The following is a 27,538-nucleotide window of genomic DNA, read 5'->3' on the forward strand; positions in this document are numbered from 1 at the left end:
AAGGAGAAAAATCACTAAGGGATTATGCAAGCCTGCGATCGGAGGACTTCGACATGCAAAAATCAGATTCGGTGTTGCGAGCCACCGAGTACGGGATCAAGTCTCAAATCATCAAGATGGTGGCGGCAAACCTCTTTAGAGGAGATGAGACGGACAACCCATATAGACATATCAAGTGGTTCACAATGCTATGCAACACGGTACAACAAGACGGAGTTCCGCTAGCTTGGTTTAGATGGAATCTTTTCTCATACTCACTTGTGGAAGAAGCGAGAAGATGGTTTGCACTTGCATCCTTCGAGGTAAAAGGAAATTGGGATGACTTGATGAAGAAATTTTGCGAGCGGTTCTTTCCGTTAAGCAAGGTTCAACATATTCAGAAGCAAGTGATCAACTTCGCGCAAGGAGAAGAAGAAGGGATAGATCAAGCATGGGATAGATTCAATGGATTGATTGAACAAGGACCGAAGCTCGGATTTTCCGGTGAAGTACCCTTGCATACCTTTTATTTTTCCCTAACCCCCGAGTGCATGCAATTTGTTCAAATGTGTGCAGGAGGAGATCTCATGGAGAAAACACTCACGGAAGCCGCCCAACTCCTACAAAAAATAAGCAAGGGTGCGGCCATGCGAAGAGATTGGGAAAAACGATGTTCGGCAAGCTCCGAGGAAAAATCTCAAGTGCGGGTGCTTGCTGGAATTTTCAGAAAAGAGGCATCGGAAGTGAGGGAAGAACAACCGAAGCATGGGAAAGTCATAGAGACAAACCACGATGAAGAAGCATCGATCTGGAGTGCAACGAAAGACGACCCGGAAAGGAAAGGAAGAACCATGGGCACCGCCAAATCGCTAAGGGAATTCGAGCAAATGGATTGGATACCAATTGACTTCGGAAGATTATTCGACAAAGCAAGACTGCATCCAAATCAGCGAGGAATGGCGAAGGTGATAGCGGAAGACTTCCCGCCGGATAATCACACGGGATATACATTTGGCAAGGAATCGGCCGGTGATATTATTCGGAAACTTTTTGAAGAAAAAGAGGAAGAGATTGACTTAGACGAAGTGCTAGAGATCAAAAGGACCCCGGGAGTGAACTCAGAATCGTCACCCTACGCGCACATAGCCCAAGTATATGCGATTGGAAGCGATCAAGGCGAAGGTAACCCATCATCCACACCTCGTGTTGATTGCATAATAGAAGGAATAAAATGTTGTAATATTTTATGTGACGTTGGCGCCCATGTTAGTGTGATGAGTTCCAAGGTTTATGTTGAGCTTTTTAATGAAACGTCAAACCTAGATGCCACAATCATTAAATTGATCATGGGAGAAGGTAAATTAATCAAACCGCTAGGAGTGCTTAGAAATCTAAATGTTGCTATAGCGGGTAAAAAAATTCCTACCGACTTTTTTGTGATTAATACTAGTGATGATGAGCATGAAGGCATAATCCTTGGAAAACCTTTTCTCAAATTAGTAAATGCTGTTCTAGATGTTGGAAAATGGATTGTCACTTTTGATCTAGATGGAGAGAAGCGCTCATTCGAATTTCACTCAAAACCATCTTTTGCTTCACCTCTACCTCTTGATAACGAAGAGGTAGAGAGCATTTATTCCATTGATTCTTTCAGGGATCCTCTCCAACGCGCTTTGGAGAATGGAGATGCTCAAGATGATCAAGACGGAGAACTAGTGGAAAGGATGGAAGAGTTGAAGCCACAATGCGGGAATTTGGAGGAACAAAAATTTGAAGACATTGGAGAGTTAGATCAAGAAGAGGATGGTGCGCCCGATGTTGAGATGAAGCCACTCCCCAAGGGATTGAAATATGAATTTTTGGGAGATGGCAAGACTTTTCCGGTGATTATTAGCGACGAATTGAGCCCGGAAGAGACGGAGAAGTTGCTGAATTTATTGAAGAAGCACAAAAAGGTGATCGGCTACTCGATTAACGACTTGAAAGGTATTAGCCCCGCTTTTTGCACACATCGTATACAACTCGAGGAGCAATACAAGCCGGTCGTAGAACATCAAATAAGGTTGAGCCATGCTATGCGTGATGTGGTGAAGAAGGAGGTTATAAAATTGTTGAATGCCGGAATAATATACCCCGTGCCACATAGTGAATGGGTAAGCCCCGTTCATTGCGTTCCAAAGAAAGGAGGACTCACGGTTGTGAAAAATGAGAAGGAGCAATTGATACCGCAAAGAACCATTACGGGATGGAGGATGTGCATCGATTATAGAAAATTGAATAAGGCAACGAGGAAGGATCATTTCCCACTACCATTCATTGACGAGATGCTAGAAAGGTTGGCAAAGCATTCACACTTTTGTTACCTTGATGGGTACTCGGGATTCTTCCAAATACCTATTCATCCGGATGATCAACATAAGACCATGTTTACTTGTCCGTATGGAACTTTTGCATATCGGAGGATGCCTTTTGGGTTGTGCAATGCGCCCGCCTTTTTTCAAAGGTGCATGATGGCTATATTTTCAGATTTCATAGAAGAGATTATGGAGATATTTATGGATGATTTCTCGGTGCATGGTACTAGCTTTGAAAATTGCTTGGCAAATTTGGAGAAAGTTCTTAAAAGATGTGGAGAGGTTGATCTTGTGCTTAATTGGGAGAAGTGTCATTTCATGGTGAAAGAAGGAATTGTCCTTGGTCATGTTATCTCCGAGAGAGGGATAGAGGTGGACAGAGCAAAAATAGAAATCGTGGAGAAATTGCCACCACCTACGGACATCAAATCTTTGAGAGGCTTCCTCGGTCATGCCGGATTCTATAGGAGGTTCGTAAAGGATTTTTCAAAAATCACCAAGCCATTGACACAACTTCTCCAAAAAGATGTGGAGTACAATTTTGATAGTGATTGTCTTCACGCATTTCGAACACTCAAGCAATACCTCATAAGTGCTCCTATCATTCAACCTCCGGATTGGAATCTACCTTTTGAAATCATGTGTGATGCAAGCGACTACGCCGTAGGAGCCGTTCTTGGACAAAGGAAAGAGGGGAAGGTAAATGCTATCTACTACGCAAGTAAGACTCTCAATGAAGCCCAATTTAATTATGCAACAACGGAGAAAGAATTGCTTGCCGTGGTATTCGCCTTCGAAAAATTCAGATCATACATAGTAAATTCAAAGGTGATAGTTTATACCGACCATGCGGCAATCAAGTATCTCTTGTCCAAGAAAGATGCTAAACCACGCTTGATTCGATGGATCCTGTTGCTACAAGAATTCGATGTGGAGATAAGGGACAAGAAAGGGGCAGAAAATGTTGTGGCCGACCACCTATCAAGGATGAACCATGGAGATGATGGAAAAGAACCGATCGAGGATCAAATGAGAGATGATCACCTATATAGAATTCTCGACAAAGATAGTTGGATGAATGAAATAATAAGGGCAATAAAAGGGATGCCCTTGGATCACTTGGACAAGAATGCAAAGAAAAGAGTGATCGCGGAAAGAAGAAAATACTATTGGGATCCACCATACTTATATAGATATGGAGAAGATGGGGTCCTAAGAAGATGCATACCGAGGGAGGAACGTGAAGAAGTTCTAAGGAAGTGTCACTCGTCGGGATATGGAGGACATTATGGGCACTTTAGAACTCAAGCTATGGTATGGGCTAGTGGATTCTATTGGCCCGAGATGCATGAAGATGCGAAAAGATTTGTTTCGACTTGTCCGGAATGCCAAAGGACGGGGAATATCTCGCAAAGAAATGCCATGCCATTGAACTACAATTTGCAAATAGATCTATTTGATGTCTGGGGAATCGATTTCATGTGACCATTCATGAACTCACATGGATTTGAGCATATATTGGTGATGGTGGACTATGTTTCAAAGTGGGTTGAAGCTATGCCATGTCGGAAGGCATCAACGGAGGAGTCCATAAACATGATTAAATCGGTAATCTTCTCTCGATATGGCGTCCCGAGAATCTTGATAAGCGATGGAGGAACACACTTCACGGGCAAAGACTTTGGTAAATGTTTGAAGAAATTGGGAATTGAACATAGAGTCTCCACGGCTTATCATCCCCAAACAAACGGACAAGCGGAAACTTCGAACAAGCAATTGAAGGATATCTTAAAGAAGACCGTGGTAAAAGGAGGAAAAGATTGGTCGAAGAGACTAGATGATGCACTATGGGCATATCGTACGGCACACAAAACCCCGATTGGTATGACTCCTTATCAATTTGTTTATGGAAAAACATGCCACTTGCCGGTTGAGCTAGAACATAAGGCGTATTGGGCGATGAAGGAGATGAACTTTGATGCGGAAGCCGCTGGAATTAAAAGGAGAATCCAAATAAGCGAATTGGAGGAGTTAAGATTGAAAGCGTACAATAGTGCATCAATTTACAAAGAAAGGATGAAGAGATGGTACGACAAACGATTACAAAAAAAGGAATTCAAAGAAGGAGACAAGGTCCTACTCTACAATTCAAGATTCAAACTCTTTGGTAAAGGAAAATTACAAAGCAAATGGGATGGACCATACGTCGTACACTCAGTTTCACCCACGGGAGTGGTGACAATCATGGATGCGAAAGGCGACCAATATGTGGTGAATGGACAGCGACTAAAGGTAATCTTGGAGCCCGACGTCGTGTCCCTTCATTACATCGACATATACACCATGGATGTGGAACCGGAACATCAAGCCTAACGATGTTAAGCAAGGTAAGTTTGTAAATATTCTCTTTTAGATTTTATTTTCATAGTTTTATTTTTATTCTGGACGAACTTTGAGTAAAACATAGGCTTCTAATTTATTGTTGTGCACCTCGGAAAAAGTTGGAGTCCAGGGGGCTGAAAAACCCTCTGGGCCGGCCGGCCCAACACCCCTAGGCCGGCCGGCCTAAGCCTTCTCGTGTGCGAATCGGTCTCGATTTTTGGTAGGTGCGAGATAAGGAAATTTCAAACCTGTGCCTTATAGATTTCGTATGCCAAAATCGAAGAGATTTTGGACTTGTCGTCCAAGTCTTTTCGGGATATAAATAGAGGCGCGGGGTAGATCTATTCTCTCATACTTTTCAATCTACACCACCACCTCGTGAGAGACATCGACAATGGCCGGTCCAGCAAGCGCAAGAGCTATGATTGAAGCAATGGAGATCAATGAGAGGGGCTTGACACCCGACGCCCCCACGACAAGGACGCCTAGCCCCATCTCGGCAACCGGTGCGCAGCCCCTCCTTGTCGAAGCAAAGCGATGTGAAGCGAAGGTCCCTCCGAAGAAATTCAATACTCAAGCAAGGATGAGCGTCGGAGGGAAGGGCCTTCAATGGTGCAACGAGAGGCTAGCTCAAGCCCAAAGGGTGGTCGTCGTCATCAGCAGCGACGAAGATGAAGGCGAGAAATGACAAGACAAAAAGCCACCCGCGCCTAGGCGTTCCTTGCGCCTCCTCGGAGTTAAAAGAAAGAACTACATCGAGCACACCCCAGAGCCAAAGGACTATGCTGGAGACAGCGATTGGGAGATCATCATGAGCCCCGGTTCATGGGGTGCCTCCGGTCGTGACTACGATGATTATTGGCCGGGGTGGCCCAAAGAGGAGAGAAGGGAAGAAGAAGACCCCTCCGGAGGTGATAGCGGCAAGAAGAAGAAGGACGACGACGAGCCCGAGGATGACAGCCCCAACCGCAGCGGGCATCACTCCGGGTGCTGTTTCAAGTGCCGCAAGGAAATCGCGGATCTCCGCGGCACCATTGATAGTTGCCACGATCGAATCGTGGCAATGGATCGAAGGATGGACGACATCGAGAGATTGGCCGAAAGAGATTACAACTTCCTTCTCCGCAACATAAGGAAGTTATTCGGGATGGCCGGAGATCTACAAAAGCAAGGAGGAGGAGGGCGTCCAAGATGTAATTGCTCGAGGTGCCGTTGAGAACACCGATGAGCGTCACACCCATCTTTTATATCATTGCGACGAGGACGCCGCATAATCTAAGCATGGGGGGGGAGGTGTGACGGCTCATATATCAATTTTGTTAGTGTTTGTTTACTCGAAAGTTCGTCGTGTGCATGTCTTTAATTTTGCATGTGTGAGAGTCATAGTCTAGCGTTGTGTGCTTTATTTTTCGCATGTGTGAGAGTGAGTCTTAAATTAGTGTTGAGTCATAAAAACAAAATAAAAAGAGTCTTTGTTTTTGTTGGATCGTGCAATTTTATTTATGCATTCAGTTTTACTTTATTTTCTTTAAAAGCAATTGTTCACGAGCGTTGTCATGAAATTTAAATCTTATTTGTGGAGCTTAATAAATTATTCGTCCATGATAATACCCACACTTGAGCTTTGATCTAGCGCTTGGTTTTGATTACGCTTGCGAGTAAGGCATGATTTGGAGGACTTTAATTTCATAAAAATAATAAAACCCCTACAAACATAAGGTTGATCAAGTTCTTGACAAGTCGAGAGTAAAATCCTATCACCCACAAGCTATATTCATTCCACCATAAGCATTGGGTGTGCATTGAGTTGAGTTAGGATTTCTTTCTCTTGGGAGTTTTAATTTCGAGCAATGATCATGTCTGTATTTTTCATCTCTGAATTGCTAGCCACGTCAATATTCGGTAATGAGAATTCCTCATTGGAACAACTCATGAGATCTACCGGATTCCAAAACCCGAACCCGAGATTATCTTGTTTATTATCGTCTTCCTTGACCACAACCCAATTATGAGGATACATTCTATTTCTGTGCATGATTTGTATAAAACATAATTTTGGGATAAAGAAAGGAAGGCGTATTCGAAAGATGGACCGAATCCGACCCGGGAAAGCCCCAGGCCGGCCGGCCTACACCTCCTGAGCCGGCCGGCCTAGGCCTCTCTGGTTTTGGTTCGGGCTCTAAAAATTTAGGGAGACACTTTGGAGATTTTCCTATCTATGTTTTATAGAAAGTGTCCTATGAAAAGGGTCGGAACAGAGAGAGAAAATTCGGGAGAGAAAAATAAGAAAGAAAAAAATGTATGAGAAGAGAAGGAAAAAAAATATATATAAATGAAGGGATTCTATGATTAGAGAAGTGCAAAGAGATATCACCTTGTTGTTTGAGAACAATATCCTCAATTCCAACCATGTGCAATCCGATAACGAGGACGATGCTTGTGCCTTGAAGTCAATCTTTTTGTATGCCTTTGCACATGTCCACCATTCTAAATCTTCTTACCCTTGAACCCTTTACATTATGGAAAAACTCTCATGATCATTGGCTCGGAAGGTAAGCAACCATTAGAAGGTTTTCTTAATTTGACAATATATGTATATACTTTGCTAAGCCTCACCTATAGCCCCACTTTATACTTGAGAGACTTTTGTGAGATGAGAGTTTGCAAATAATAATAGGATAGCCACTTATATCGAGAGACATGAAAGGACTTGTGCAAGAATTTTTGGTCTAACCTTTGTTGCAGGGTATTTTGCTTCTAAAAACTAAAAAAAAAAGAAAAACCTCCAAGGATGGCAAGAAAAGCAAGTGTTGTCGATATTTGAGTTGCCGGTTAAAGGTAAGAGTCGTGGAGTAATATTGGATGAGTTTTTAAACGCCCATGATATGATTATCCTCGCTGCTCCTCTGACCTTTGTTTGAAGAAATATTGTTAGACTTGTTTGCATAAGTGAATTTTGCAGTTCGAGAACTCTTGAGCAACCCTTGGAAGGATTTGATGATTTGATTTGCTCGAGGACGAGCAAAAGCTAAGCATGGGGGAATGTTGGCGCTCCTTAAGTACCCATTTTACTATATTATTAGGAGTTATTTTGGTAAATTCTTCGGGACGATTCATGTACTAACCCGCCACTTGGCACCCGAACTTGACCGTTTTCGATTTTGTCCTGGATTTTGGAGCATGTTGCATTTTGACAAGAAATTGGACATTTTCAGAGATGTTTTGACGCATGATTACAACTGGGCTAAGATGAGGAATAAGAGAAATCTTCAACATGCGAAAGATGGGACCGAAAGGGGCCAGAAAAGGCCCAGGCCGGCCTGCCGGAGTCCTTGGGCCGGCCGGCCTAGCCCTTTTCGGAGTCCAATCGATCTCGGTTTTCTTCAGCGCGAAGTATGCGTCAACCCTAATTTGTGTTTTACCAAAACCGCCGACTATATTTGCCTATAAATACCCCGAAGCCGCCATCAAAGAGGAGCATCCAGGGAGATCGCAGAGATCGCAGAGAAAGAGCATCTAGAGATACATTCGAGTTAGACACAAGAGAAAGGCGACACCGGAGGCCTCATCGTCCCTCGGCACCGCTGCAAGTTGGAGGACAGCAAGGGATCCATCCCTTGCTGGAGATTTCATCACCATGATCGACTACGCTTTGCTTAGCTTCATGGGGTAAAGTCCTCGTTTGTTCATGGGGTTGTAAGGAGATCTTGTGTTGTAATTGCCGAATCCTTTATTAGATTGATCTATCATGATTCTTGTTGATGATGTTTTGATGCCTAATAGTTCGCGACTTGGCTTTGGGTTTGCTTTGCTCTTGCATGGTTTACTTAGATTACATCAACTATCGTGTTCTTGTTGATTCATTACCGATTATCCTCGTGTAGTGACAGTATGCGGGAGGGGAAGGTTTTGATCTTGGAACACACCTTTGGTAGATTAGATCCGTTCTTCCTTGCTTGGCGATTACATCTCTAGTGATCCTAGACCCTATGGACAAATACTCTTCATATCTTGTGCACACATCTATCTTTGCTCACTAGTCTAGATTAGATTAGATTGGTTAGATTAGATCTATTTCACACTCATACACTCAATATAGATCTTTTACCAACATCATTAGTGCTTAGTTAAGCATAGTAATACACTTGTTCCGTGGATTGATAAACCTTGGGGGAATATTCTAAGGGAAAAGCTACACTGATCCGCATGGTTTGGCAATCGCCCGATGATGATATTGCCGATGAATCAGAGAGAGATGTTTTGGATTTGATCAAGATTCTAGCGATTCGGTTGTGATTTAATTTTGTTTATTTAGAAAGTCTTTTTTCTTTTTAGTCAAGAAATATATTTGCCGTAATCGGCTAGGACTTGTTAGCTTAGGCTATATATATATATATCAGTTGTACGGGATCGGAAAAGATTGATACACATCCAATACAACAACCCTTTACAATTTCCTTGCACTTTACTTTCCTGTCGGCGATTTTGCTATTTTCTCTTTTCGGCGAGTTCTTTCAAGCTAATCAAGGATGTCTCATATTCGAGTGACTTGATTTGCTGGTAAGTGTTTGTTTTACCGAGTAAATTTGAGCTTTAGCAGCCGGGCATATCGCTGTTGCTTCATTCAGATCTATTCAAGTTGTCGAATTTGTCTAGGCTTTGATCTTTGGCGCACCACTGTTTTCTCATCTAGATTTATTCACAAATTATTGATATTTTGTTAGATTTATAGGTTTTCTTGTCTTTTTAGCTTTCATCCAATTTATTTGCCTTGAAACACGTATAATCGGCTGCGATCTTGATAGTATCGTAGCTATATCATAAAGCCGATTTAGATCTGTTTCAGGTATCATTGAGTAGCTTTATTTAAGTTACACATTCATAGCTTTTATACTATTACACACATGCAATCGGCCACTTTGAGACGATCTTGTCGTTTTCTGTATCGGCTGATTTGCCAATACATTCGTTTATCTTGCGCCTCCATTAAATATCCTTTTGTCATCTTCTCTATCGGTAGAGTTTGTCGATACGCCTGCATGAGAGTTATTCGGAATTCCTGCCAATATGCTCTCAGAGAAATTGTTTGCCTACTCCTTGTCAATTGTAGGTCAAATTGATTAGCACGCTTGGTCTACTTTCTGAAACTTTGCGAACGGTGCCTTCAGATTATAGTGTGTTGATTTTTACGTCAACACATCTTTTGGCACGCCCGGTGGGACGAGAAACTTCAACATGATGAAATCTACAGATGCAGCTGGTGTCAGTAATGACAACTACATCCCTATTGATGAGGATAAGCTTAAAGAAGATCAGAAGAAGGAACTGTTTGAAGTCGTAGACAAATTCAAGCGTGAATGCCTCAAATCTTATAGTGCTACCAGATGTGGTGATGTGGTCAAGAAGTTTGACTTCCCTATTCCTCAGCCACTGACGGAAGCACAACGTGACAACAATATGATAGACATGGTGCATCAAGCTGTGGGACAAGCATTTATTAAAGTGCACCTGTCATGACTCATACAGTACACAACGCCGTACTCAAGACACTTGGGCAAGGAATGTTCCAAGGCTACACAGGACCCTGCTACATGCAGCCTAGTCAGATGAACTTTCCTCCTTTGGGGTCAACTACGGCGATAGCTCCATCGGCCTCAGCTGGCCGATCGAAAGAAGGCAATGGTCAGGTGTCCTTGCAAACTACTGGTGTGACATCGTTGCCCTAGACAGATCCTATTTTCTCGACTCCACCACCAGTTACTACAATGGTTCAAGGAGGATCTGCCTCGGGATTCCCAATCGGATGGGATCCAGTGACCGGACGTGGCATGCCGCTGAAATTCTTTATTCCGACATCGGCAAGACAATTTGGTGCATCTGCTACTCAGCCGATAGTTCATCAGCAAAATCCACCGGCAGCACAGCCGATGGCACAGAATACATCATTCCCTCAAATGGTCGGACAGGTCAACGCATCGGTGGCACCGCTGATGACTCCGCAACAACATCTTGCATTGCTCGTCCAACCCAAAACTGCTACAGAGTTTCTGATTTCAAGATCTCCTCATTGGGGTGGTGTGAATTGGGTATTCCATGATGCCATGACAGGATCAGTGCGACACATCAACATGCCATATATGCATCCTGCAACCCAGTAGTCGGCCAGTCCGTCGGCTTCACAGCCGACAACCACGTCTGGGATAGTGTTATACCAACAACCGCCCAATCAGATGGCTCAGCAGATACCACAAACGACATTGGCAAACCAGTCGATGACCCCTACGTCGCCACAACCTACGCCGAATGCGCAGCCAGCGGTTCAAGCTTCTCCTCAACAGGCGTCAGCAACTGGGCAGCAAGTGGATTGGACTACCAAAATAGCTGAAGTGATGAGGGAACAGTTTGGATTAAGGCCAAAAGCAACAGTCTGTCATGTACAGGACTCCCTACCCTTCAGCTTATGATCAGATCCCTTTCCCACACAAGTACAAAGTTTCTGATTTCACCAAGTTTTCGGGACAAGGAGATGTTTCTACTGTGGAGCACATTAATAGATTCATCTCGCAATGTGGAGAGGCAGCAAATCAGGACCCACTCAGAGTCTGGTTGTTCTCTATGTCTCTGTCTGGGTTGGCCTTTGCTTGGTTTACCGCGCTTCCAGCTAATTCTATCTTGTACTGGGCCGATTTGGAAAAACAATTACATCAGTTCTTCTTCTCTGGCGTTACAGAACTGAAATTGATAGATCTGACCAGTTCGAGGCAGAGGAATGATGAATCAGTGTCTCCTTTCATATAAAGATTCAGAGATGTCAAGAACAGATGCTACAGTCTGGTGTTGTCAGACCAATAGCTGGCTGATGCAGCTTTTCAGGGACTCTTGCCACACATCAAGGAAAAATATGCATCACAAGAGTTCGAAAGTATCGGCCAAATTGCGAGTCGGATGACAGGAGAAATTCGGCCTTATGAGCCAAAGAAGACTTTCCAGAAGAAGGTAAATTACATCGAATACTCTGACCGCCCTGATTCTGATGGAGAGCAAGAAACGGTTGCATTAGCAGAATGGGTTCAGAATAACAAGAAGCCGATATCGTGTTCATTTGGAAAGAAGGAGCCCGAATCGTTCGGATTCGACATCACCAAAGCCGACAAGATATTTGACTTATTATTGTCGGAAGGGTTAATCAAGCTGAAGCCATATCACAAGATTCCATCAGAAGAGGAGCTTTGCAAATGGCACAATGCAACCTCTCATGATACAAATGAATGCAAGGTCTTCCGTCAGCAGATTCAGTTAGCTTTTGAGCAAGGGAAGCTTAAATTTGAAGCTCCCAAGAGGACGATGAAGATTGACCAGCATCCATTTGCTACCAACATGGTAGAAGTCAGTAAAGACAAAGGTCCAGCTAAGATTAAGATCTTGACGTCGGAATCGACCAAAAAGTCTGGAGGTGTTGATCCCAAAGCACAGATAACAACCGATGAAGTCAAGGGAAAAAAACCTCAAGATAATGCCGAACGCTCTTCGGCGCCGCGGAGAAGGGTTACATCTCAAATGTTGCTGAGCAAGTTTCAGCGCGATCATGAGAGGCAACAGCGCAGAGAGGAGGAGGCACGCCGTGAGAAAGAACATTGGAGGTGTCCTTTCTTCATTTATTGCTAGGAGGAAGGTTTGACTTTGCCCTCGGCAGGTGATTCTCCCGAGTACAATGGCAGGCAACGTGACAGCCGGTTGTACAAAAGGCCAAGTCCAGATGAATCACATGGATGAGAGCGTACTCCAGTACACGATCGGCTGGGGGGGGTGTAGAATTTCTGTGCATGATCGACTGGGGAGCAGAGTCATGCTTTGTGATCCTGCTGGAGGAAGAGTACCTACACATGATCGGCTGGAGCAGATGGCCGATGGTAGAGTCCAGGATGATCAGCCAATGTGCAGAGATCCTGAAAGAGAACCATTCATGCATCACACTAGTCAACCTCAGTGGTGTCCTGGAGGTTTGACTAGGTCACGAAAAAGGTGTGTTCAGAGATTACACGAGCTGGAAATAATAGATGAAGAACAAGAGCAGACTCTGAACAAGAAAGGAGTCAAGTCGCAAGTTTGGCGTGTCAAGCCGAAAGCCGATAATGAGCAAGATCCTGATTCATCGGCTGATTATGATTCTACACCGATCCAAGCTGTTGGTTCATCAGAAAGTTCCTAATGGATGAGTTCCTCGAAGAAGAAGGAAAGTTGGGACATGGATTTACGTCGGCTGATATATTAGAGGAAATTGATATTGGAGGTGGTGATAGACCAAGGCCGACGTTTATTAGCACTAGTTTAGATCCTGAATACAAACATGAGTTGAAGAGTTTACTAAAGGAATACAAACATTTTGCTTGGGAATACTATGAGATGCCTGGTTTGGACAGATCCATTGTTGAGCATTATTTGCCTATAAAACTGGGATATCGGCCGTATCAACAGGGAGAAAGACGGTGGAACCCTAAAGTTTTACCAGATATAAAGGCCGAAATCACACGGTTAATAGAGGCTAAATTTATTCGGCAGTGTAGATATGCCGAATGGATTTCTAATGTGGTTCCTGTATACAAGAAAAATGAAAAATTGCGGGTCTGCATTGATTTCAGAAATCTCAACAAGGGCACGCCGATGGATGGTTATCCTATGCCGATAGTTGACATGTTAGTAGATACTGCTGCAGGACATAAAGTGATTAGCTTTATGGATGGTAATGCTGGATATAATCAGATTTTTATGGCAGAAGAAGATATTCATAAGATTACATTTAGGTGTCCAGGGCATCTTGGTTTGTTCGAATGGGTGGTCATGACATTCAGACTGAAAAATACTGGTGCTACATATCAGAGAGCCATGAATTATATTTTTCATGAACTCATCGGCAAGATTGTGGAAATTTACATTGATGATGTAGTAGTGAAATCAAAAGAATACCAAGAACATTTGGCCGATTTATGCAAAGCTCTAGAATGCACAAGAAAGCATGGTTTGAAAATGAATCCAAACAAGTGTGCCTTTGGTGTATCGGCTGGTCAGTTTTTGGGTTTTATGGTTCATGAATGGGGAATTGAAATCAGTCAGAAAACTATCACGGCGATTGATAAAGTCAAAGCCCCGACGACGAAAGTTGAACTTCAATCATTGATCGGCAAAATTAATTTCATCCAGAGATTTGTATCTAATCTGTCTGGGAAGATTCAACCATTTAGTTCATTGTTGAAATTAAAGGCCGATCAGGAATTTGTGTGGAGAGAAGAACACCAGAAAGCATTGGATGAGATTAAGCATTACTTAGTGACTCCTCCAGTGTTGGTTCCACCCCAGAAGCACAAGCGTTTAAGTTATATTTATCGGCTGATGAACGTGCTATCGGATCGGCCCTTATTAAAGAATTCGAGGGAAAAGAGCGTGCTATTTATTTTGAGAGCAGAAGATTGCTGGACGCAGAGACCAGGTATTCTCCCGTCGAATGATTATGTCTTTGCTTGTATTTTTCTTACACCAAGCTTAGACACTATTTACTATCGGCTGAATGTGTGGTGGTGAGCAAAGATGATGTAATTAGATATATGTTGTCGTTGCCAATATTGAATGGGAGAATAGGGAAGTGGATTCTAGCTTTGTCTAAATTTGATTTAAGGTACGAATCGGCTAAAGCAGTCAAAGGTCAAGTAATGGCCGATTTCATTGCACAACACTGTGGATCGGAACTAGCTGTTGTAGATCTTGTTCCTTGGACCTTGTTCTTTGATGGTTCAACGTGTGGAAATGGATCTGCTATTGGTGTGGTGTTGATTTCGCCTCGGGGGGCAACTTTTGAATTCTCTTTTCCAATTGAAGCTTCTGCGACCAATAATCAAGCTGAGTATCGTGCAATTCTTAAAGGGATTCAGTTGCACAGAGAAATCAAAGCCGATGCGGTAGAAATATTCAAGGATTCCATGCTGGAGATTAATCAGTTGATTGGGGAGTATGATTGTAAAGATGATATTCTGCGAGTTTATCATGAAGAGTGTCTCCAGTTACTGAAAGAATTCAAGAAAGTAACTATTGAGCATGTCCCAAAATTTTATAATGGTAACGCAAATCGGTTCGCTCAACATGCTTCTGGATATCGGTTGATGGAAGGAGTAATGACCTTGGAGTTTGCGGTCGATGATTGGAGGAAAGAAATTGTTGATTATTTAAAAGATCCTTCTAAAAAGGTGGACAGAAAAGTTAGATTTCAGGCAATCAAGTATGTGCTACTGGAAGGAGAATTATATTATCGAAGAATTGATGGAGTATTGCTCAGATGCCTTGACAAAGAGGAAGCCAAAGATCTTATGGGGGAAATACATGAAGGTGTTTGTGGGTCTCATCAATCGGCTTACAAGATGAAATGGGTGATTAGGAGAAATGAATATTTTTGGCCCACAATACTAGAAGATTGTTTCACATATTATAAAGGTTGCTAAGAATGCCAAAAGTTTGGGAATGTGCAGAGAGCGCTAGCATCGCCTATGAACCCTATAATTAAACCGTGGCCGTTTAGAGGATGGGGAATTGATTTGATTGGTCAGATTTGCGCACCATCCAGTAAAAATCATAAATTCATATTGGTGGCAACAGATTATTTTACCAAGTGGGTTGAAGCAGTTCCTCTAAAAAATGTGACCTCTAGAGAGATGATTGAGTTTGTTAAAGAACACATTATCTATTGGTTTGATATTCCACAAACCATCACAACCGATCAAGGTACCATGTTTACTTTAGAGGAATTTGAATAGTTTGCCATAGGGATGGGAATCAAATTGTTGAATTCTTCCCCATATTATGCTCAAGCTAGACAAGAGGGTGCCACAAAAGCTAAAAGGCAAATTCTATAGGACAGCAATTCGTCCGGCAATGTTATACGGTGCTGAATGTTGGCCTACAAAAAGGCGACATGTCCAGCAACTGAGTGTAGCAGAGATGCGGATGTTGTGGTGGTTTTGCGGGCACACAAGGAGGGATAGAGTCCGCAACGAAGTTATTCGGGATAGGGTCGGGGTGGCACCAATTGAGGAGAAACTTACCTAGCATCGGCTGAGATGGTTTGGACATGTCCAACGAAGGCCTCTTGAGGCGCCGGTGCGTAATGGGGTTCTTGAGCGGGTCGATAATGTAAAGAGGGGTAGAGGTAGACCTAAACTGATGTGGGATGAGTCGGTTAAGAGAGACCTTAAGGATTGTAATATTTCTAAAGAGATAGCTTTGGATAGGAGCGCTTGGAGACTAGCTATCAATGTGCCTGAACCTTGAACTTATTTCTTTCGGGTTTCATCTCTAGCCTACCCCAACTTGCTTGGAAAAAAAATTCTATGTTGTTGTTGTTGTTGTTGTTGTTGTTGTATTATGCTCAAGCTAATGGTCAAGCAGAAGCATCTAATAAAGGGGTCTTCAAGTTAATTAAAAGGAAAATTGTTGAGCAGCCTAGACGGTGGCATACTACGCTTAATGAAACTTTATGGGCATACAGAATGGCTTGTCATGGAGCAACTAAAGTGTCCCCATATCAATTGGTATATGGACATGATGCTGTTCTTCTCTGGGAATTGAAACTTGGTTCTGGACGTGTCACGTTCCAAGATCAGTTGACAGCCGATGAGTACTTGACATTGATGAAAGATGGATTGGAAGATTTAGCTGGTCATCGGTTGAAGGCTCTCATAAATGTTGAAGCAAACAAAGCTAGAGTAGGCCGATGGTATGATAAAAAAGGTTAAGGTCAAAACCTTTGCTCAAGGTGAATTAGTGTGGAAGTTGATCCTGTCGATAGGAACGAAAGATTCTAAATTCGGCAAATGGTCACCAACGTGGGAAGGGTTATTCAAAATAAATCGATGTGTTCCTGGTAATACATATATTTTGGAAACACTTGGATGAGAAGAGTTTTCTAGAGCTCTTAATGGAAAATATCTGAAGAAATATTATCCTAGTATTTGGGTGGATGCATAGCCGATTGATTATTGTATCGGTTGATCGTGAGTTGATGGCCGATATGACACATATCGCCCTTAGTGCAAAAAAACATCCAACTATAAAAGTTGATTCTGGTCAGATTATGTGGTGTTTTGTTTGGGTCACATATTGACTGAAATGTGTTTGGAATTCTATATATAGTGTCAATTAATGCAGAGGAAATTTACGTAAAGGTTACGAGATAGAAGAATTGGCAGAGCCAAAAGAGGAGCCAATGCATTGATTAATATTTATAAAAGCCAATTAGGCTGTTACATTGGCAGTTGCTCCTAGGCTACTCGTCATCGAAGACGTTGCTGATCACTGCGTCCAAGCTAATTTCTTCGACGACAGCATCAGCAACTACACTAAGGTCGTCGACGAGCTCGTAGAAGTCCTCTTGCTCATCACCTACAAGGAAGACTGGATGAAAGGTCCGGTAATCACTACCGGACATGGTTTGCACCACCGTGATGGCGATGGCGGCGCCCCGGTGAGCTCCGTGCCTGGCGACCTCGTGAACACGGTTTCGGACATCTTGTAGGCGGGCGACGATGGTGTCACCCTGTGCGTTCACCGCATTTGTTGCGGTGGCAGCTGCGATGTGGAGGGCTTGGATCTGCGACTCCAGAACTAAGAAAAAGGGGTCAGAAAACAAGAATTGGAAGATGGAAGGAAGCGTTGTGTGATGGAGAAGAACTTACAAGCAACTTTGGAGTCGGCGGAGGTGAGCTAGGCGCGGACGACCGCTCGATCGGATTGCACCACCTCTAGTTCGGCGGCAAGGAGCTGGGACCTTTTGGTCTCCTCGTTGTAGTTCTCGTGAGCTTCGTCCTTCTCCCGGAGTAGCTGGTGAATGTACTCGTGAGTGTCCTCTTCAAGGTCGTGGGAGGGGCTCTCTAGTTCGGAGGAGTCCGGAGAGAAATCAAGATTTGGTCAAGAAATCAAACTTGGTCAGAAATTACGCCCAGTTACAAAAGGAAGATATATTACCCATGGCGGCGGCGGATCGCCGGGGGATGGCTAGACCTCTCGCCAATGCGTTTGCTGCTCGATATTGTTTTGAGAGAAGACTAGGGTTTTTTGGCTGGAGAAGGGGAAGATAGCAGACGGTACTGTGGTTCATGAGAGCTTGCTGAGAATGCTTGACCGATGGCTATTATTTATGGGCCAAATGGAAAAGATGAGTTGGGTAGAAAGACGAGAAATGAAGCGTCATGATCGATTTGTGTGGATGGGAAACAAAAACGAAGGGCAAAGAAGAGTTTTTAACCAGCCGCGTTTGGTTTGCCTTGTGCACAAGATACGAGGAGTCGCTCTAAATGCTGGTTGGAGCGTTGGCGCAGAAAAGAATATATTACTCCGAAACTGGGGGGCATGTGTTGACACCATTTTTTAACACGTGTGAAGATTAATGGTAATGTGAAGGAGGAGTGGCCGATTTGGTAGAAGCCAATGGTGTACAGGATCAGGGTCTGCCGATAGAATGGCAGCCGATGGGCCAAAGGAATATTCCAGTTTGGGAGGTGCTGATCTGCATGGTTTGGCAATCGGCCGATGATGATATTGCCGATGAATCAGAGAGAGCTGTTTTGGATTTGAACAAGATTCTGGCAATTCCGTTGTGATGTCTTTTTTTAGTCAAGAAATATGTTTGCCGTAATCGGCTAGGACTTGTTAGCTTAGGCTATATATCAGCTATATGGGATTGAAAAAGATTGATACACATCTAATACAACAACCCTTTACAATTTTCTTGCACTTTACTTTCCTGTCGGCGATTTCGCGATTTTCTCTTTTCGGTGAGTTCTTTCAAACTGATCAAGGACGTTTCACATTGGAGCGACTTGATTTGCTGGTAAGTGTTCGTTTTAGCTTCCGGGCGTATCGCTGTTGCTTCGTTCAGATCTATTCAAAAGTTATCGAATTTGTCTAGGCTTTGATCTCTGGCGCATCGCTTCGTTCAAATCTATTCAGAAATTATCGAATTTGTCTAGGCTTTGATCTCTGGCGCATCGCTATTTTCTTGTCTAGATTTATTCACAGTTTATCGATATTTGATAGATTTATATGTTTTTCTGTATTTTTAGCTTTTATCAAATTTATCTGCCTTGAAACACGTGTAATCAGCTGCGATCTTGATAATATCATAGTTATATCATAATGCCAATTTAGATCTATTTCAGGTATCATTGAGTAGCTTTATTTAAATTACACATTCGTAGCTTTTATGCTGTTACGCACGTGCAATCGACCACTTTGAGCTGATCTTGTCGTTTTCTGTATTGGCAAATTTGCCGATACATTCGTTTATCTTGCGCCTGCATTAAATATCCTTTTGTCGTCTTCTCTATCGGCAGAGTTTGCCGATACGTCTGCATGAGAGTTATTCAGAATTCCTGACGATACGCTCTCAAATCTAACGTTTACTTACTCCTTGTCAATTGCAGGTCAAATTGACTGACACGCTTGGTCTACTTTCTGAAACTTGGCGAATGGTGCCTTCAGATTCCAGTGTGTTGATTTTTATATCAACAGTAAGATGTGACAATTTTAATTCAGTTTCACCAGTAAATTAATAATTATGGAATTTTTGTTCTAAATCAGCAAAAGTGTAAACTAAATTAGGTCGCAATAAAATAAAGCAAGTAAATGCAGCACCTGATAGAGATAAAGGAAACAACCTTAATTTGTAAATATCATTAGTGCTAACTTCACCACATTGTATAATAAACTGACCTATATGCTCCAATGTAGTTAAACAATCATCACGAGCGAATTTAACAAATTCAGGAATTTTAAACCCTTGAGGATATGCAACATAATCATAACTCTCAGGGTATGGTCTTTGATAAGATCGGCATTTGACTTTAGGTTCTATACCAAATGTTTGCCGAAATATCTTAATCACCTCTTCTTTAATACTACCTGATCCAACATCATTGGCATTAGGTCGATTAGTGATTGGTGTATTACTAGGTTGAGCAAAGTTTGGCGGTGTAGGGTGTAGAATGTCACAACGAACTTGCTGCCCCATATGACACATTTGCATTAGGTGATGTATTATAATTAATTCGGCTATGCTGATTAGCCGAATTAGTCACAATAGTATTATTAGTTGGAAATTTGCCACTAGCCGAACCACCCATTGTCTTATCAGTATTAGATGTAGACGTATCATTACCGTCAGATTTCATACAAAGATGTATTTCAATTCGGCTAAAGCGATCATCAAACATATCATGCATATTTTGACTAATAAATTCCAACTTATTATTTACATGAGAAGCAACAACACTATCTATCATATTAATTACTTCTGAATCAAGAGTAGACTGTTTATTCTCATCAAATTTTACCTCAAATTGAGAAGAGTCGAAGGTGTCATCCTTTGTAACCTTCCCCTGTCGGTCGACGGAGAAGTGCGAGATGTATTGCTTCATGGCTTCTTCCTCCAGCCTCTGGATCTCCTTCTCCTTCTCTTCTATGATCTTCTTCTAGATATCATCGAGAGCTTTTGGATGTTCGGCCGAAAGTTGCTGAAAAGTCGGCCTCTGGATGTTGGCGGTATCAACATCACCAAATTTAGAAATACTGGCCATGGTAGCCGATTTATTCTTTCTAGTCCCCAGCACAGTCGCCAAAAAGTATGTTGGTGCAGATCTAGGGTCAACACACCAAAGCGCTCGAACGCGCAGCGAGCGATGGCATGACGCAGCGCCGATTCTCAGACCGGTCGGGTATACCGATCAGACCGGTTGGCGCCGGGCAGACCGGCGGCGAAACCAACGAACATCGACCGGAAATGACCCGTTGGGGGCAGGTGCACGCATGGTTGCTCTAGGGACGGTAGGCCACCTAGAACGCACTTAATCGTCTTAGAGATGAAGGAGCAACAACAAATAGTAGATTGGTAAAACTAGGGCAAAGAGAAAAGAGAAAAAGATAAAAAGTTGTATATTTGATCGATTTGATACCCTTAATCGGCTGTGACCCTTTATATTTATAGGGTGGGGGTGGACTTATCCCGCAAGAAATTTTTCTTACAGATAAAAACTTATGAAATAATCTAATTACACTCAGACTCCTCGAAGACCGGTCGGATTGGTCAACCGTACGAGTCAGACCGGTTGGCCTTTGCCGGATCAACTACAGCGTCAGACCGGTCAGACCGCTTGGGCGCATCGGTCAGACCGGTCGGTACTTCGGTCAGACCGCTTGGGCGCACCGGTCAGACCGGTCGGTACTATCTATGTCAATTTTTGTTGTCCACATCTATATACTTATATGTGCCAATTGTTTGATTTGGTGGGCCCTGAATTTTGGAGGCCCGCTGTTGTCACGCCATTTGCGCCGTATGATGTACGGGCCTGACGGTGGCGAGCTAATCAGACTGCACTGCAGAGGAAAATTATTCTTGTGTGCCACCTGGCTCTTCCACGGCTAACGGCATCTTTCACAAACTATTGGCTCCCGAACTCCCCTACGCGTTAACAATATTTTGATTTCGTCCATAAATAATATTTCTAGTTTTTTACTTCTTAATAGTAAGTAAAAACCATTATACAAAGTCCATGGTCAAGAAATGTACGGACGATATGTCTCAACGTGCTTTCTTATGTCACGACTGTTATGTGTAATGCAACTCAAAAATTATGGCTTGTATCTCTATATTTTGCTTAGCTGGAAACTTTTTGCTACAACTCTTTACTCATAGAATTCAAATACCATATGTTTTTAGATATTGATCAATTTTAATGCACGCCTCATGCTAATTGTTGGCTACTGTAAAAAATTGTTGTTTATGAAGTGTTTAGAAAATACAACCTTGTGGGCAATTTTTCTATAGATACTAGGTGATTCCCCGCGCGTTGCTATGGTATTTGACAGAACTTTTCGAGAAATTATGATAAAAATACAATAATTCTTTAAATAAAATGCTATGGAGAGCATGTAGTAAGACAAATAAGCACCTAGATCGAGTTTGCTAAAAAAACAAAAAAATGATAGATTTTTTAATAAAGAAAAGCTTGAATAATTTGTAGAGATTATGTTGAAAGCCATATGTGAAATATCTTGGATGAAAAACAATAGATTTTTAAATTATTCTTTGGTTAGAGAAGAAAAAAAGAATAAGACATGAATTTCATGGATATATGACGTGCACCAGGTTGATTGAATGGTCACATGAATGTGATGTTGCTAATTCGGTGAATAGAGAAATAGTAATCAATCCTTATGGATCCCAATAGGAATGCACATGTTGACGAGTGGCTGAATTAAGTAATTATATATATTCTAATTACTTTTACAAATGAATAAACTATTATAAATTAATGCTAGTGGATTGCGTGTTGACGTGGATAACAAAAAAGGTAGTGCAGTGGATTTTAATTGCATGTGATAGTGCATTGCTGAGGTGGACACCTCGCATGTTTAGAGAAGTTATTAGTTATTATAAATTTTATTTTTTGAATCGAGGTTTACCACATTCTACTGTTAGAATGGAAATAAGGGGGACGGCAGGGATGATCCGTAGACAAAATTTCTTATTTGTATATTTTTGGAAGCACGTGCGTTTCACACGTGCACTCTACTGGTGACTGAAAAATTTACACAGATTCATCATCTTGATTTGTATGCACATATGGTTGTGGTAGCTATACTAGCGGGCATCCCTTGGCCACTACCTCTGGCGCCGTGGGGCACATCGCCAGGTTGCAGCGGTCGTCGGCGACACCGCCCCACCACTGTGGTCCGTAGACGTCGAAGTAGCCCAGTGCCACGAAGGTGAGCACGCCCATGAAGGCGACCCCGGCGTCGAGGCCCGCGGCGAGCACGTAGTTGTACCGCATCCACCAGGCCTTGTACCGGCGGTAGACGACGTGGTTGAAGAGGAAGCCGATGAGCCCCCACATGAGGAAGTTGACGGTGCGCGCGGGGAGCAGCCCGCTTGCGCCCGCGAAGATGAGCGGCAGGTTGACGCTTTGGAGCACGCGGTTGCGTGGGTAGGCGCGCTGGAGCAGCCAGGCGGGCACCGGCGCCAGCAGGCCAATGAGGAAGAAGTAGTTCATCTGCCAGTAGTTGCCCAGGCGGCCGAACATCCGAAGCGGGCCGACGACGCCCCAGATGATGGAGGCGTTGTAGAAGACGTCGTCGCCGGGGCACGTCCAGGGGCTGCCGGCGGGGAGCTTCTCCACGTCGCAGATGTTCCTCACCGTCGTCAGTAGCCACCACGCCGTCGCGAAGTGCACCGTGGATGCCGTGAGCGTGCCGGCCAGCTGCGCGAAGAACATGGACCGCGGGGGTATCTTCATGTAGTGCCCCAGCTTGAAGTCCGACACGAACGCCAGCGCCTGGCCCATGCTTATGAAGCCGTACGTCTTGAACACCACGTTGGCCAATGGCTTCCCAGGGTACAGGTACCCGATGATGAGCTCCGTGATGACATTCAACCCGGGTTGCTGAACGCAGCAGGCAGCAGGGTAAATTAACAAACTGCGAACCGCGCGCCGGAGGGAGGATCAATTTATCTATCCCTTGTACAGTCAACAGTGTTGGTTGGTTCTCACACCATGTTGGTTGTCGCGGAGATGACGCCAATGGGCAGGGTGAAGGAGAAGGCGATGGCGCAAGCGAGGAGGAGGCCCCAGTAGGGCAGCTGCAGCTGCCGGCCGAACCCCTCGCAGGTGAAGACGGACAGCGCCAGGACGATGGCCAGCATGAGGTGGAACCACCACTGCGGCACTTGCTTGTAGTTCCTCTTCATGATCCTCGTGTGCACGTCTTGCTCCTTACCGCCGTCCGCCTTCCCCGCGGCCGCCTTCCGGCACAGGTCCCAAATCTCCCTGAACGTGCCCATAATAATGAAATAAATAATCCATGAGAAGCAAGCAATCAATCGAAACAAGCAGGAGCTTGTTGGCGTGGATCTGACTCACTTGCCGTGGTACAGCGCGACATGCGAGAGCGTGGACATGAGGCTGGCGAAGCCAATGCCGTAGTTGATGGCGAAGAGCACGCTGACATTGATGCGGCTGTAGGCGTTGTACTCCTTGAGGTTGAGGGCGAATGTCTTTGGGTCGAGGACTCGGTTGGTGTCGTAGGCCTCGCCGGCGTCGTCGTAGACGTGCGGCGAGATGAGCGGGAAGCGCTTGCCGTTGTAGGTGTTGGTCCAGTAGAGCAGCGGCAAGGCGACGTAGGTGCTGAGCGCGAACCCGGCCATCACGTTGACGATGGTGAAGGCCGGCGACGCCAGAGGGTTGCCGAGGAACCCGGCCACGGTGTTCCAGTCCAGGCCGAAGGAACCGACGCCCAGGCCCTTGAGGCCGGAGCCGATCTGCTGCGCCGTGACCGAGTCCTTGTACACCAGGCAGAGCACCGAGACGGTGCTGATCGTTGGGAACAGGTAACTGGGGATGAGGTAATAGGCGAAGCTGCAGATCATCACGATGATGAAGAATTGCAGCCGCGTCAGCCCTCCCCTGGGACGCTTCTCCTCCTCGTGCATTGCTCTGTCGAGATGAGATGATGGAGAGAGCAGCGACGACGACAGAGATAAAATTTGATTTTAGTCACATGAGAAAAACACAACATTTGGCAACGACGACATTTCGAAATGTGATGCCAGAAAAAGCTAATAAGACCTGAAGAGGGTGACTTGAACAAGGTTGATAGGCCACCACATGTAAGCCGAATCAACCAGAAACTTCCTGAACATGCCAGCCCATCCGTATCCCAGCAGCTACGAATTAAACCATAGTTGAGTGAGGGGCATGAATTTTATTGGAATGAAATTTCCCTTATTTTACCTGGGTGGTCTGCGCCAGCAGCATGGCAGCGTAGGGGTTGATCTGACGCTTGTAGAAGACCTTGACGATGGCGATGATGTTGAGGGCGTAGACGCCGCTGCACCCGGCGCCGGCGAAGATGGTGATGAGACAGTGCTCCTTGAGGCTGAAGGGGCCGGGGTTGAGGGAGAAGGAGCATCTGCCGCCGGTGAGCGGCACGTGGATCGGCCGCTCTGGCAGCGTGGACGCCATGAGCCGGCCGATGGGCAGCGACGCGATCTGCACCACCACCGTGCCGATGCTCAGCTGCGAGGAGCGGTAATTGAAGAACTCGTTGACGAAGGCGAGCATCACGCAGGAGGACATCCCCAGGACCCATGTCCGGAACGTCAGGCACGGCTCCGACGGGTCGTCGCTGATTGGCACGGTGTTCCGGACCTCCTCGATCGGGTGGTCGTTCACCTCTTCCTCGTCCTCGCCTGTGAAATCAATGTTGATTCCTTCGTGGTCATGTCAGGGCTAACAAAAATTTATTTATTTTTGTTCTGGAACTATCCATAGAATTTTATTTCAACCGGATCGAGTTGCCGGTTATGTTTCTCTTAATTACCGCCTGTTTTCATCATCGGAAAGTGCTTGTCGAAGTCCGTCGGTCCGCCCGGCTGCCGAGAATTCCCTTTGTTTCCGCCGTGGTGCTCGTGATGAGCACGACGCCGTACGTTGAGTGCCTCGTCCGTTTGGCTCGTTTCCTCTCACCAAAATAGTATACTATATTTGAGTGCGAATCTAGTGTGGCCTGTGGGACGCACATCTTGCTGTCTGCTCTTTGATTCTCTTTTGTGGGAAAACAAATGAAGGAACAGGAATATTTGACAATTAGCATCCACCTATATTTGGGGGCTCTGAACGTTAACAGCATCTCCAGCCCACTGACTAAATGGGCCTCTATTCCTTCTTTTAGTCTCCCAGGTGAAAAAAACAACTCCAGCCGGACCCCTAAACGGGCTACCATTTTGTGGAGGCCACCAAATTTTGGCCCAGAACCCCTAGAACAGGAGGCCTCTATTCCCACCCGACACGTGGGCCCCACTTCTTTTTTTCCTCTTTCCCCTCTCCTCTGGTTCGCTCGCGACGGGGATCTCGTGGTCGCGGCTCCCGCGCCGTCCGCCGCCGCCACCATCCCGCCTCGCCGTCGCCGGAGATCCTCGCCCGCTGCCGGTAGACTCCCCGCCATGGACGGATCCGCCCCTCTGGGGGAGGGACGGCCGGCTTGGGGCACCGGCAGCGATGGGCCGAGCCGGACTAGGCCGCCGCCGCGCCTGGACGGGGCGCCGTTGCCTCGCGGCATCTCCGGCAACGGGCGCCCTCCCCGGCCGGCCGCGCCTACCTCAGCATCCAAGAAACGCCGGTCGACATTCGTGGCACCCACACGGCCGGCAGGTCCTCATCCCGGCGGCGTCCTACCTCGCCAGAAGCACGACGCCGGGGTCGATCCCGGCGGCGTCCGGCCACGCCAGGTCCCCGACGCACCCGGCGCCTTGCTGCCTCGCCAACTCTTCCAATCGCCTCCACCCGGCCCCCTCCTGCCTGCTCCCCTGCGCCATGAAGCACCATATCGCGGCTCTGTCTTCACTAGCGCCGGCAGGAAGGCCCAAACGCCGAGCTTCTCCGAGCCGGCACAGCTTCCTTCGCACCAAGTCCAGAAGACGTCAAGGGAAGCTGCCGCCATCGCCTCGGACACCCGAAGAGCCGCCTCAATGACTTCACTCCAGGACGACGGCGACTACTTCAGCTCCTCCTCGATGCCATTGTATGACTGGAGCCCTACCCTGACTGCCGACAACACCATGCAGGTAGTAGCAACTCCACCTGGTTCTTTGATATTATTTGCTTTAACCAGACACGCATTGATTGGTGATATATTATTTAGTTCTCATGTTTTAGAATGCCCTGGATCATTCATGTTTAGTTCTATGCAATTAATGAAATAGATCAACCCCAACTTTAAAATCTGGAATATCATTATGTTTGCTTCAGTTGTTACCTAAAATCTGGAATATCGTACCTGAAAGAGTGCAAGATGCCAGCTCAAGTGCTTCATTTTCCAAAGGGTCTTGTTCCTTTCAGATTTGCTGTAGACATTTATGGAACTCGCCAAAGATAACTCTAGACAATTTCAAGCTTTGTTCCTATCAGATTTGCTGTAGACATTTATTTTTCAAAGTGTGCATTTATTTTTCTATTACAATTTTAGTAAATTACTGAATTTTGTTTTGAAAAGAAACTTGCAAGGGGGCCAATGCTAACATGATTTGGCATGGAACTTTGCTGGCTTATGCTCACTGCATCCCAAGCCTTGTGCAGATTTTTGCTGGCTTATGCTCACTGCACCCCAAGCCTTGTGCATATACACAGATGGGCTCATCATCATGACTTTTTCCCCTTTTCTCTGTATTCTGTTGACTATGTTGATAAGCAGTTGACTATTAAGTTAAGGTGTATAATATATACATATGCCCTGTTTTAGGCTTCTACTGCTGAAGGCCTCCATCTGTTGTCATGATGCCTTTTTATCACTTCTGGAACATATAGTCATTCACAAATATCAGATTTCAATGTTCACCATACATACTGTAATATTTCAGTTCATGAGACTTGCCAAAGCTATGCACAGAATCAGTTGTATTATGTTTACTAGTAAGTAGTAACCTATTCCATGTATTATGTTTCCATTATAGGACGCAATGGACAGTTCTCAGCCATTGGTTGACATGCTGACACAAGACTCTGAAGCCGATCTGGAGGTTCTCACACAAGCACCAATCCCAGATAGTGGCAGTAGCAGAGGGCGGGGAGGAAACTACAATCACAATGAAGACATCCAGTTGTGTTGGTCTTGGATGGCCATAACATTTGACCCAATAATAGGAAGTGATCAACCAAAAGGCACATATTGGAATCGGATAGCACAACACTATCATGAGAATAAGACTTTTGTGTCTGATAGAAATGTTACCTCCC

At 44.8% G+C, this 27,538-nt stretch overlaps 1 protein-coding gene across 1 annotated transcript; it reads right to left on the reverse strand.

The window, feature by feature from the left end:
- Positions 1–22,387: 22,387 nt before the first annotated feature.
- On the reverse strand, positions 22,388–24,991 carry LOC120712178 (oligopeptide transporter 1-like). Its single transcript, XM_039997895.1, has 5 exons — positions 24,539–24,991; positions 24,374–24,471; positions 23,669–24,241; positions 23,302–23,575; positions 22,388–23,191 (listed from the first exon to the last, which is right to left on the reverse strand). The coding sequence occupies exons 1-5, from the start codon at positions 24,881–24,883 to the stop codon at positions 22,388–22,390; spliced, it is 2,094 nt and encodes a 697-aa protein (XP_039853829.1). The 5' UTR covers positions 24,884–24,991.
- Between the last annotated feature and the right edge of the window lie 2,547 nt (positions 24,992–27,538).

Source organism: Panicum virgatum, chromosome 6K (assembly GCF_016808335.1).
Source record: "Panicum virgatum strain AP13 chromosome 6K, P.virgatum_v5, whole genome shotgun sequence".
NCBI classification, from domain to species: Eukaryota; Viridiplantae; Streptophyta; class Magnoliopsida; order Poales; family Poaceae; genus Panicum; species Panicum virgatum.